This window comes from Urocampus carinirostris, chromosome 2 (genome assembly GCF_059441175.1).
Source record: "Urocampus carinirostris isolate Australia breed hairy pipefish chromosome 2, RoL_Ucar_1.0, whole genome shotgun sequence".
NCBI classification, from domain to species: domain Eukaryota; kingdom Metazoa; phylum Chordata; class Actinopteri; order Syngnathiformes; family Syngnathidae; genus Urocampus; species Urocampus carinirostris.
The window spans coordinates 66,192,852-66,206,070 of record NC_142350.1 but is presented as its reverse complement, the minus strand read 5'-3'; the positions used below and the strand labels follow the sequence as shown (position 1 = coordinate 66,206,070).

Sequence of the window (13,219 nt, the reverse complement as noted above, 5' to 3'; positions counted from 1 at the left end):
CTTTTGTCTTTCATTAGCATATTTGGTATTGGAGTCATCCAAAAGTCATTGAAAGTAATCAAGTTAAAGTAACCCTACCCAACCCTGGGTATAATATTTATTATACAAGTTATTTAATTTATATCAGTGTCTGAAATAACATCTGCCCGGACGCCCGGGGCGTGTATATTTTACGTCGGGCATACAACTTACAAAACATCTCCGCCTGGGTGGCCGACAACTTTTTTAAGAAAAAAAATATGTATATTTCCTTTTTCCTTCTTTTTTCAAATCAAACGTTTGCTTTATTTCGGTTTCGAAATCTTACAGTTTGGAAATTTTGGTTCGTTTGGCAATTTGCATACTCGGGAGCCTATCAGAAGCCTGCATCGAATACCTTCGTGCTTCTGGACCTTCCCGAGCGTTATAAGGTCCTGCATTTGCATATCATTTTCCAAGGTAGACTCACAGAGAACACAATAAAAATGAAGAAGTGATTAGGAATCAAGCCAAAACCTCAGCCTCAGAAGAAATATTCAAAAGAAGCTAACAAAATTTATGACGCTACAAAACGTAAATGTCCTTCTTCCCTCTTTACAAGTCATCCCTCAAATCTCAGGGGGGAACCTGAGAATCTTCAGGGGAGACTCATTCAGACTACTTTTTTCAATATATTGACCTTTTAGTCACAATTCAAATTGAAAGAAGTAACCAAGATTGACTTGTCAATTGAAATATACACAATTTTGCTCATGTCCCACAATGAGAAGATATTTGATTATCGTCATATGAATTAGCACCATTATAATTTTGTATTGACTCCCATGCAGTGCTTTTTACGCTCATAGTGATATATGATCCGTCAAACTCAGACTGAGACTGTCATGGTTTGGTGCTCATGTCCTCTTTTTTCCCTAGAAGATGGCAGTCTCTCTGGTGTTTTCAATTAGACAATCAGCCACCTCTGCTATAGATACCCCAGGCTCCCACCTCACCTTGCTTTGATTTGTTTTGACTCCCTCAAATAACATGCTTCTCCTCCCAGGACTTCCTTCTTCGGTTTCCTCCTCGTTCCAAATTCACCCACTCCAAGACCTACCACTCCTACCACCTTTTTCAGTTTTTTCTTTGTCCTATGATTGTCCACTCAAGCCATCTTCCTTAGAGGTACTCCCAAATCTCTCCTTCAAGATTTTTCATCACCCCAAGACCCCCTCACTAGTTTCCTTCACAAGCCTCCTTCTCAAGATCCCCTCTTCAGTTCCACAACCCCTTCTCCCGCAATCTAACCAAGTTTTTATTGCTGTTAAATAAATGTCCCTCTAGTGGGGTTTGAATACATCTCTTGTGTTCTGTCCCCTTGTGTCCTGCATTTGGGTCTGTCCGACACCTCATGACAGAAACCAAATGATTATTGGGGTCTGTTAGCGTTTACAGACAAACACACATTATTAGCAATAAATGATGTAACATTTTTGCAGGTGTCCTCGCCCTGGATGCTGCTCGTCCTGCTGCTGTGCTTCGGCTGTGCTCTCTGCCAGGAGGATTATTCCGGGAACCACTCTGGTCCGATCCGATGCACTTGACGGATGTTGTGTTGCAGATTTATTAACCGATCCCTCGTGTGCGGCAGGTGAGGATCAAACCTTTGAGAACTCCATCCTGGATCGCTATGACCACTTGAGGCCCCCCCAGCCAGGTCAGTCACTACTTTTAGAGTGTATAAAACAGGGGGCGCCAACTATGGTATTTTGAAACCGAGAGCTGCTCTTTTGTTATAGATTATTTAGAAGGGCACCCAGTTTGTTATGTAGTTCTAAAATAATATATCATTTTATTACTATGTTATAACTATGTTACTACCAGTGTTGGGCATGCAACTTTAAGTGAAGTCAAGTCATTTTTATTTGTATAGCCCTTAATCACAAAGAGTCTCAAAGGGCTTCACAGGTTATTACACAGACTATTTTTTTCAGACTATTATTACACAATCCCCTGATCTGGAACCAACATGAGGGCAAGGAAAAACTCAAAAACCTCAACATGAGGAAAATGAAGAAAACCTTGAGAAGTGACCGCACATGTGGCATCCCCCTTTCAGGATTACCTGCAAGTCAAGTCATGTTTATTTGTATAGCCCTTAATCACAAGGAGTCTCAAAGGGCTGCACAGATTAAAGACTATTACAAACTACAGGCTATTATGACACCATCCCCTTTTGCTGTCAACATAAAATATAGGTTATTCATATGCTATAGAAGAGAAGTACGTTTTAAGCTCAGATTTAAACATTTCCACTGAGGTTGCAGATCGAATCTCAGGGGGAAGAGCATTCCACAGCACCGGGGCCTGAATGGAGAACACTCTTAACCTGCGGATTTCTTCTTGGCTCTTGGGATCACTAGTAGGCTCCGGACCGGAACATAGGGGGGAAATTAAATCTGAAAGATATTAGGGAGCAAGTCCATGCATGATTTTGTATACTATCAACAGAACCTTAAAATCACACCTTAAGCTAACAGGGAGCCAATACAGGTTAGCTAAAATCGGAGTCATGTGGTCAAACTTTCTTGCCTTAGTTAAAAGCCTCGCTGCTGCATTTTGTATTAGCTGAAGGCTCTTGATTTTAAAAAGAGTACTTAGTTACAGTTACTTACTGCTTCTTCTGAAAAATTCAACTGATGGTAAAAGTAACTATTTACCAGGGAAAGCAACTATTTCCGTTACTTTAAAAAAAAGTTGTTGTATGTCAAAGAATTGAAAATATTTTGAGTATTCATGTATGTTGAATAGAGAAAAACAGACAGGTAGGGAGAGGTGTTATAGAACCTCGTAATATTTATTGCACAAGCAACAGATGTGTCCTGCACTGGAAGTGCAACAGAAATAAAGAGTAAACAATATAATGTCAAGAACCAGAACAGGATCAGGACCCAATTGCGTGACGTTCTCACACAAGCCTTTATTTTACGGGAAATGGGGAGTCATGCACGTTAGGCAGTCGGTCTGGCGTGGAAAGACGGAAAGACAGAGACCGACGAGATCGATAACGAATAAGGATAACGAAAATTAACAGGAGGAGAAACTAGACGGGGACAAAAACTGGAGAAACTAAAAAACAGGACGAAACTAAAAAACAGACAGAAACAAAACTGGAACCCGAAATTAAACGAGAAAAAAATAAAGGGGAACAATACCGGACTGAAGCTATCAAGAGGAAAACAGGACAGAGTCAGAACCCACTTCTTGTGGGGCAGAAGTTCGTTTGACGGGCTGACAACCAAAGCAAGAAAGCGCTGAGCTTTATATAGACAGAAATTCAATCTCTCAACGCAGCTTGCGCCCCACGGGCGGGGCCAATTGGGCACCATGGCAACCCTGACACACACAAGTGGGGCCATTTGGGCGCCATGGCAACCATGACATAATGAAAAAACAATCAGCATTTACATAACAATGCACAAAAAAACGTACGTGAAAACAAACTTGACGTAAACACACACGAAAACGTACGTAAACACACAGAAAAACATACAGAAACACACACAAAAACTTCGTAAACAGACAGAAGGTACGTAAACAATAAAACGGACGTAAGTACACACAAAAACGTACGTAAGCGCAGGTACGAAAATGGACATAAACAAGCACAAAAACGTACTTAACTCACCGCTTGTAATGACGGAAAAAAATAACTACTGGAAATGTAACTCAAATATAACTCAGTTGCGTAACAGTGTAATTTATAACAGCTTTATTTATAATGGAGACCCTATATTTGTTGGTGCAAGGAATGAGTGGAGAGGTGTTGTAAAAGGATATTGGGATGTTTGGACGCGTTCTAAGGGATGGGCAGGGCACCCGTATGATGCGGCAGGGGTAAACCAGTGAAACCTGTCGGGCCCTGCTGTTGAACAGAAGTGTGTGTTGTGTCACCCTGACCCGAGTGACATGGCTGCTTTCTTGTGTCCCGTTCCATCTGCAGGGCCGAAAGCAGGACCAACTTGGGTGCCGAGGTGCTAAACTTGTTTGGGTGTTTGGGCATTTAAGTTGGCCATGGTCCAAAAATGTTTGTGTCTGTTTTTTGCTGTTTTTTTCCCCTTTTATTTTCTTTGTTATTGTATGTGTTTATCTTGCTGTCGGTCACCCCTCTTGAGGGATATGACCAAGATAGATAGATAGATAGATTTATGATGGCATTATTCCCAACCCTGGTTACTACTTTTCTACTACTGTACATGGTTTTACTTACTAGAAGTTGGGTTAAAACGAGCTAAAATGTTAGAAATTAAACTTTGTAAAAATTCACAATGATTTATATCTGGTGAGCTATTTTCAGAACCAGTCCACGGGATATCAAGTGTTTTTAGGAGGCTAGCAAGTGCCCACGGGCACCACGATGGTAAACCCAGGTATATAAGTTCAATGTGTTTCCAAAATGAATATCCATCCATCCATGATCTGCACCGCTTATCCTCAGTAGGGTCCCGAGGGTGCTGGAGCCCATCCCAGTTGTATTCGGGCAGTGTGCAGGGGACACCCTGAACTGGTTGCCAGTCGCAGGGCACACAGGGACAGACAACTCACTCGCTCATTCACACCTAGAGACAATTTGGACCGGCCATTTAACCCATGCAGGCACGGGTAGAACATGTGAACTCCGCACCGGAAGGCTGGTAGCTGAATTCGAACCCATAACCTCAGAACTGCGCCATACCTGCGCTAACCAGTCAGCCGCTGTGCGGCCCCCCAAATGAATAATCAAATAATAATTCCACACCTTAGAATATAAACCTGATTTAAAAGTCAGGTTTTTCTTCTTTGAATAAAACAATTCTTTAAAATGAATAATCTGATAATATAAACAACGTGTCAGGACCAGAACAGAAGGAAGACCCAGATGCGTAACAGTTACTCACAAGTTTAGTGCTTGCCTTGTGAAAACAGAGGTTCGCTGACAGACTGACAACAGGCGAGTGAAAGGACTGAGATTAAATAGGACGGGGAACCAATCAGGTAACCAGCAGCAGGCACGGGTGAATGTAAAGAGTAATCATGACACAATGTGAAGTTCTTATGAAGCACTCTTCTTTTTACTTGACCACATATTAAAGGAAAACATGTTGTATCTTTCACATAGTTCAGCAACTTGTACTATTTTGATTGAACTGTTTTTACACAGCACTTTAGTCTGCCTAGGTTATTTTTTAACTACTTTTTTTAAAAAAGCTGAAGTTTTATTGCAAGAAAGAGAAAGGACTGCACCCACGATCCGGTGTTCGCTGGACGCGGGAAGCTAGTCGCTCTCGTACTCGGATTGTGATCCGAACACGGAAGTGGATCTTCCGTAGCGAGCGATGGCGGCGTCAGGGACAGAAAAACGGGTCGGTAGCCGGGACTGGGAGAGCAAGGGGTGGTCGGGGTTCGGAAACGAGTCGTAAGCCAGAACAGAAAAGTAGACGTAGTCGGAGACAAAAAGAGATCATAAGCCGGGACAGGAGAACTGACATGGTCAGGAGCAAAGCAGGTCGTAGTCGGAGACAGACGGGAGCAAAAACGGGACAGGCGGGAGTCAGGGTCGAAAAAGGCTTGCCTAGTATACACTGAGGCATTCAATATTAAATATTTACCGTTTACCAAATTGTTCGAATTAGTTATCTGACTCCATTAACCAAACACAACCTGCATTCTCCTAACAATGCGCGCTCGTTTCTTGATGGGAAAATATGGACAAGAGACCGGCATTTCCATACGGGGGCAGATTTAATTTCTTAAATAATTTAACTAAGTGAACTCCATCGAATTAGCCGAATTAGTTTTGCTTGAGTCTACGTCAAGCCTCCTCTCTGGATCTTTCTCGATCTTCTTTTTCCTCCTCTGCCCACGTTTTTTCCACAAGCTGGTGTCCCGGCACCTCCCATGGGCGTGCCAGAAAAAAACCCACATGGGGTCCACCCCCTCACCTCGATGTCTGGAGAAACTCAAAACAACACCGAGCGTTTATAAAAACAATTTCTGACGTCGTTCGTCAGAGTTAATTCCCCAGCCAAAACATTGCGCATTTGGAACGCCGTGACCTGAAGCTCACTCAGTGAAAATCTTCATTGCACTCGATAAATGTAACTTGTATTTAATCGTATAAAATCCTTTATAGTAAAATGTATAAAATCCTTCAGGATCATATCGTGAGGCCAAAGTAGTCACTGTTGAATGAACATCACACTGACATACATCTTCATCTCCACCAGAGTCTTCCAATGGGTACGATGAAGACCAGAATCCCGAAGAGGACGATTACGACCCATACGGGCCGTTCCCCACCCAGGTCACTATGATCACAGAGGATTCTTACCCTTACATCCCCACCCAAGAGTCACACTACGCCAAGAAGGACAAACTAGGACGGAAGAAGGTAGGTGCACCTTAAGAAGGTGGACATTTCACGGCTGTTGATGAGCATTCCGTTACTATTGCCATGTAAACTAGAATCTTTATGAGGTATATAGAAGGTTTGAGGTAAAGAGACATTTTGCTTAGCCAATGAGGAGTAGACCTCTCCTCCCCCAAAAGATCAGGTCTAAGAATATCGGCATCCCCTCTGATCTGTGTGGAATTGATGTCTGGCTCCAGGATGAAGATGATTACTTTAAGGAGGAAGGTATTTTGACACCTAAAACAGTTAGCCTGCTGATCTTACAGAAAGGGGCAGACATAACATATTAACACCTAGAGTAACTATTGACCGTCTCACACCGCTTTTCCGAAGCGTTGACTCCAGCATCATTTTGACTAGAAATAAAATCTCCTCTCAACCAACTTGAGCTGAGTCAGCAAAGCCTTCTTTCATCTCTTAGTCAGTGTGTCTGATTTCTTTCCTGGGGACCTCTGACCAACTTTTTCCATGCATCAAAATACACTACTGATATTGTATTGTAAATTCAAGTCACATTTCAAGTCAAGTCACATTTATTTATATAGCCCTTAATCACAAAAATGTTTCAAAGGACTGCACAGGATTACAATTACAAAATTACACAATTACCTGATCTTAAACCAGATCATGCTTTGCACGCCGAAGGGTCACAGCGTCAGATAAATATGCATGACTGCGCTAAATGTTATATATACCGGAGCCATATCCCCCTAGTGGGAGGTGGCTAGAGTCAAGATTGCATTCCTGACTCTTTCTGGGAGATTGATACAGAGGAGGGGATTCCCAGCCCCCTCGCTCAACCCAACTGATGTGTTGGGAGTCATTAGGTGACCAAACCCCCCAATTCCAACCCTTAATGCCGAGCGCCAGGCAGGGAGGCAACGGGTACCAATGTTGTAAGTCTTAGGTATGACTCGGCCGAGTCTTGAACCAGCAACCTCCCAGTCTCGGAGCGGGCGCCCTACCCCCAAGGCCACCGAGCTTACTATTGTTAATGTATAATGCATTAACTACAAATGTTCCTCATTGCATAGACCCTTACAGTTGAGTAGTATTTCCTTAATTCAGAGAGTCTTATCACCTTGAGAACCACGCAACCTAATCAACTATTTGCCTGAGGAGAACAGCTGCATTTTAGTGTTTGTGTTACTCCGGTCTGTTCGATGTCCCTTGTTTTACGATGGTGTCCCGTAAATCCATCCACCAACCATCCATCAATCCATTTTCTTCTGCTTGGATCGCTGGGGCAGCAGCCTCAGCAGGGAAGCCCAGACCTCCCTATCCCCAGCCACTTCATCCAGCTCATCCGACAGGATCCTGAAGCGTTCCCAGGCCAGCCTAGGGACGTTGTTTTTCCATCGTGTCCTGGGTCGTCCCCGGGGACTCCTGTCGATGCAATATGCCCGGAGCAACTCCTGAGGGAGGCGTCCAGAAGGCATCCGTATCAGGGACCCGAGACACCTCAACTAGCTCCTCTCAATGTTGAAGAGCAGCGGCTCTACACTAAGTTACTCCTGGATGTCTGAGCTTCTCACCTTATCTCTAAGGGAGAGCCTATCCACTCTGGAGAGGAATCCCATTTCAGCCACTTGTATTCAGCATCTTGTTCTTTCAGTCATGACCCACAGTTTATGACCATAGGTGAGGGTAGGAACATAGATCGCCTGGTAAATCAAGAGCTTTGTCCCCTTGATGTTAAACTTCCCTCTACCCAGCAACCCTGTATCTGAATTGTTTGTAGTAAAATATAGAAGCTGCAGAGGTTCTGGATGGACAAGAATCAGGCCTAGAACTGATTGCATCTCCTCATGAGCTAAAATGAATGTCTCTTGTTTCTTATTGTGTATTCTATTCATAGACATAATGTGATAGACCTAAATATTACAATGACTAAACTAGTGTCTGTTGGAGTTTTTATTTTTATAAAAACATGAAATTGTAAAGTAGTCTGAGTTAATTGAGCTAAAACATTCAATTTGATGTTTCACCCCCCAGGAGAGCACAAAAGAATAGTACCTTCAGTCTGCCAAAATGTGCAAAGAATAATGAATTGTTACTGTTTCAGGTCCCTTACAGGCCCCAAGGACCAGAGACAGGGTCCTCGGAAGAATCGGGTGGCGATGCCGCACTCGGCGAGGAGGGGCCTACTGAGTGCGATTGTGAACCTGGAGAGCCAGGGTTTGCTGGATTCGCAGGGCAAAAAGTATTCATGAAATAAAAAAATCCTGATAAATGCTTCTAAAATGTCCTATTGGAAATTTTACCTGGTCTCCTTACTTCCTGTTAGGGCTTGCGTGGTCTGCATGGTAAAATGGGCGCGCCGGGGCTGCAAGGAAGAGAGGTGACTGCAAATTCAGCAAATGCAATACTCTTGCTGCTCGATACAAATAAGTCCATATAAAAATGGAAGCAAAATGATAAATTATTTTGGGGTTCTAGGGCTATAAAGGAACAAAAGGAGTAGAAGGCCGAAGAGGAGACGCTGGCCCTGTGGTGAGGAACTAAAAATCCCTTATTTAAGTGTATTGATTATTACGATTATTCTGCTCTTGCAATAACAGTTAGTAAACTGATTGTAAGATCATTTGAATTCTAACAAAATTATTATTAAATATGACTAAATTCTTAACAATATGGTGTCGTAAAATTGTTACACACACCTTCTATGATGTCCTTCGATTTTTAGGGTGATCCCGGACCTGGAGGCGAAGACGGAGGTTCAGGTTTTACAGGTGGCTGGGTAAGTGATGATGAACCAAAAAAGAGAAGAACAATTAAATTCTTTATATATATATATATATAAAATGTTTTTATTTATTTGCATTTATATTGATATTTTTACCAGGGAGAACCAGGAATTATGGGAAGCCGGGGTGAGCATGGAGAGCCAGGTCTGAAGGTAAAGCACCCAGTGATTAGAAAACAGTTCAGAGTTATTTGACCTTCTGCGGAAGTAGGTCAACTCAGTTTGGACTGAAGTCATTCCGCACCGCCCTTGTGATTTGCCCCCAAATCTTACACAGAATTGTGAAAATCATAAAAAAAATCACAGCCTCACAAAGATTTTAGAATAGCCTATACCAGGCGTCACCAACCCTTTTGAATCCAAGAGCTTCTTTTGTGGATCAGAGTGCAAAACGCTACTGGTTGGATATTTAGTTCTAAAATAACAAGTTATGGTGTTATTACTATGTTGTCAGAGTGATAGCAACATTTTAACCTCTGCAAACAGCCATCTGCTGCAAATATTCTAAATATCCGATGATTTTATCGAACAGCTTGTAGAGGGTTGGAATCTTGATAGCACTAGAACATTACAAGTGTGAGTACTAAGCTCAGAGACCACAATTGTTTTTAATGCACAAAATTATTTTCCTGACCAGGAGTAACTGTAATGTTTATTTTCTTGGCACACTCCTTTCGGATTTTGCAGGATAGTTAGGCTTTCAACAGGTTTAAGATCGACACCATCAACAAGTAAACCAGTTCTAGCATGTGCTTATCTTTTTAAGTGAGTATTCTTAGGCCATGCTTTTTCTGCTCCTCTCACATATTTTCAGTGACCCTGATAGATACATAGATAGATACATAGATAGATACATAGATAGATAGATAGATGGATAGGGCGGCAGTAGCTCAGGAGGTAGAGCGCTCGTCTTGGCATCAAGGGATCCCAGTTCGAATCCTGGCTCGTCCGTGTTACATGTCGAAGTGTCCTTGGGTAAGACACTGAACCCCTAATACCCCCAATAAGCACGCTAGCGCCTTACATGGCTGCAAGGCCGCTATTGGTAAATGTGGAGCACATTGTAAAGCGCTTTGGGAAGTCATTGACTTGAAAAGCGCTATATAAATGCAGATCATTTCATAGATAGATAGATAGATAGATAGATAGATAGGCAGACAGACAGACAGACAGACAGATACTTTATTCATCCCCGTAGGGAAATTCAAACTTCCAGTGGTATCCTTGTGTTGATTATTAACAGATTAACAGGATGGCCTCAGGGTGCTGTGTTGTAGTTTAGCAACGATGGAGTGGATGACGTCACACGCTAGGCAAAAGTTCGACGTCCCCCGCAGCAGATGGAAATCTTTGTGCACAGGGTCACACCATCTCGTGTCCACGCAGGTAGCGAGTCCGCCTCCTCTCTGCTTCCCGCAGGCTTTTGTGTCTCTGTCTGCCCTAACAGCGCTGAAGCCGGGTAGTTCCACGTTAGCGTCCGGGATGCTAGACATGAGCCAGGTTTCTGTAAAACACAGCAAACTGCACACCCGGTACGCTTTGAGGTTTTTCACCAGCACAGCCAGTTCGTCGGTCTTATTTGGTAGAGAGTTCACATTTCCCATGATTACGGACGGTACCAAAGGCTTATATCGCCGCTAGCCGCTTAGCCTTCACCTTAGCTCCGGCTCTGCAGCCACGATAGGGCCCAGAAAATCTGAAAAACATAGGGCATACCCAAAACTCTCCTACACAGGAAAATAATCTGTTTGTCTATAACATTAAACTCATCTATCTGGAGTCACAGAACACCTTCTATTTTTAGGGTGATGCCGGCATGGAGGGACCAAGAGGAGGAGTTGGAGCGCCTGGTAACACTGTAAAGGAAACACAATTCATGAATCCATCTGTTGTTTGTAAAAGCCCAGACTTCTCTTATGTCGTTCCTTTAGGGGTCTCATGGTGATCCCGGCACCCCGGGATCAAGGGGAGGTAAAGGTCCGAAGGTAAAAATCTGATATTGAGGTTTATTTCAAGAACTGCATCACAAACATAGTCTTCTAGGCCATCTTGTAGCAAACAAGCACTTGTGCTAAATTCAAATTCAGAAATGTGTGGAAACTTTAACTTCAGTTTTATGTTTTTCTATCCAGGGATCCCTGGGTGAAGAGGGAAAAGTGGGAACTCAAGGACCCGAAGGACGTAAGGTACTTAAAGAGGAAATTGCATCAAAAATCAAAACATGTCTTAGTGAACGTGAATCTTGTAAATGTTCTCACCATCTCGCCTCGCCATACAGGGTCAAACTGGAGCTCCTGGATTCCCGGGAGATATTGGCGAGAGAGGATACACTGTAGGATTCTTTTCTGTTTTTTATTGGGAATATGTCATCTATTTAGTGCACCTATTTAGAATCCACTTACATCAAATCTGAATCAAAATCATGAACAGCTTTATTTATCGTTCCTTTATGGTGGTTTTTGAATCGGGTCCCTTGAGGACTGAATCATGAACGTATTTTTAAGTCTTCAATTGTTGTTTTTTGTTTGCATTCCTCTTGAAAAATATTCTTGTTTGTCCCCCAAGGGATATTCTGGACAGCCGGGTGGCCACGGGCCTGGTGGACCAAAGGTACCAGCCATTTATTGTATGCTCTCCATTTGTACATGGACTTCCTGTTGTCTGTCTATAATTTGCATTAGTTTCCAAACAAACGAGCTAACTAGATGTCAAACAAAATGTACTTAAGTTTTTAAAGATCTACATCAGTAGTCACCAACCTTTTTGAAACCGAGAGCTCCATTTTTGTTACTTATTTGGATGATATGGATGTCTAAAATGAGAAATTATCATGTTGTTAACATGTTACTATTATCTTATTACCAAGTTGTAATTATTAGAAGTAGGATTAAAATAGGGTGAAATAGGTTATAAATATAATTTCCTAGAAAATTAGAACGACCCGTGGTATACAGAACTAGTCTGCGGGCTACTTATGTCAGGACCAGAACAGAGACAGGACCCACTCGCGTAACGTTTCTCACAGTCTTACTGGGAAAAAGGGAAAGGAGTGCACACACGATCCGGGAGATTGCTGGTTGCGGGGAGTAGGTTCCTCAGACGCGGAAGACGGGACTTCAGTGGCGAGCGATGGCGGTGTCGGGAACGGAAAAAACGGTTCAGTTAGAAGAGCAAAAATGTGGTCGATATCAGGAAATGGGTGGTTATTCGGGACGGGAGAACAGACGTGGTCGAGATCAAACAGATCCTAGCGGGAGAAAAACTGGTGCAAAAACACAGGACAGGCGAAAAAGGGCTTGCCGTGTAAAAACGGAGATTCACAGACGGACCGACCAAAGGGGACTGACAGGACTGAGTTTAAATACTGACAGGGAGCAAATCCGTCCACAAGCTGCAGCTGGCGCCACATGGGCGGGGCCAATTGGGCGCCATGGCAACCGTGACAACTTAGGTGTTTTAAGGGTGTTACCTTGCGCGTCTTTGATGCCTCATCTAAGATGTCTTTTGATTAGTTTCAACCAGGTGTAAGAAAACAAAAAAGAAATGTTTTAAACCTGAATTATATTAGTCAGGTGATGATTTCATTATTGTTTTAATGTCTTTTCATCTTCAATACATTGCACTAACATTTTCGATGAATTCCACCATCAAACAAAAATCGTATAAGATTATGTTAATACATTATTTACCAACATGGTTACTTGTCTTTTTGGTAGGGCAACCAAGGTACTGGTGGGATTCCAGGCAGTGATGGTGACCCCGGGGAAGATGTGAGTGTGTTCCATTCAATTTATGTACTTAAATTGCTCTTATTGAACATCGGCAAATCAATCGGCTTCTCATTTTTGTCATTACAGGGTCCCACGGGTGTCCAGGGATTTATGGGGGAGCCAGGTTCCTTCGGGTCAAAGGTAAGAAAGCCAATTGCTTCACTCATTGAGTTCCTCGTGATGCTAAAGTGTATTGACCGTTGCAGGGCAGCAAAGGAGAGCGAGGCGTTCGAGGACCTCGTGGAAGAGTGGGCTCTGTGGTGAGTAGGCACTGTACTGCAAGTTTGAGGC

General features: G+C 42.9%; 1 protein-coding gene across 1 annotated transcript in view; it reads left to right on the top strand.

Annotated features, from left to right (window-relative positions):
• The window catches only part of LOC148373031 (uncharacterized), a 30,272-nt gene that overhangs the window by 6,296 nt on the left and 10,757 nt on the right, over positions 1-13,219 (top strand). The window contains exons 3-18 of the mRNA XM_088327545.1: positions 1,461-1,545; positions 1,613-1,678; positions 6,228-6,391; positions 8,478-8,615; positions 8,700-8,753; positions 8,852-8,905; positions 9,099-9,152; positions 9,258-9,311; positions 10,963-11,016; positions 11,090-11,143; positions 11,291-11,344; positions 11,437-11,490; positions 11,724-11,768; positions 12,875-12,928; positions 13,016-13,069; positions 13,135-13,188. Coding sequence (XP_088183671.1) covers positions 1,461-1,545; positions 1,613-1,678; positions 6,228-6,391; positions 8,478-8,615; positions 8,700-8,753; positions 8,852-8,905; positions 9,099-9,152; positions 9,258-9,311; positions 10,963-11,016; positions 11,090-11,143; positions 11,291-11,344; positions 11,437-11,490; positions 11,724-11,768; positions 12,875-12,928; positions 13,016-13,069; positions 13,135-13,188 — 1,092 coding nt within the window. The remainder of the gene's footprint in view (positions 1-1,460; positions 1,546-1,612; positions 1,679-6,227; positions 6,392-8,477; positions 8,616-8,699; positions 8,754-8,851; positions 8,906-9,098; positions 9,153-9,257; positions 9,312-10,962; positions 11,017-11,089; positions 11,144-11,290; positions 11,345-11,436; positions 11,491-11,723; positions 11,769-12,874; positions 12,929-13,015; positions 13,070-13,134; positions 13,189-13,219) is intronic.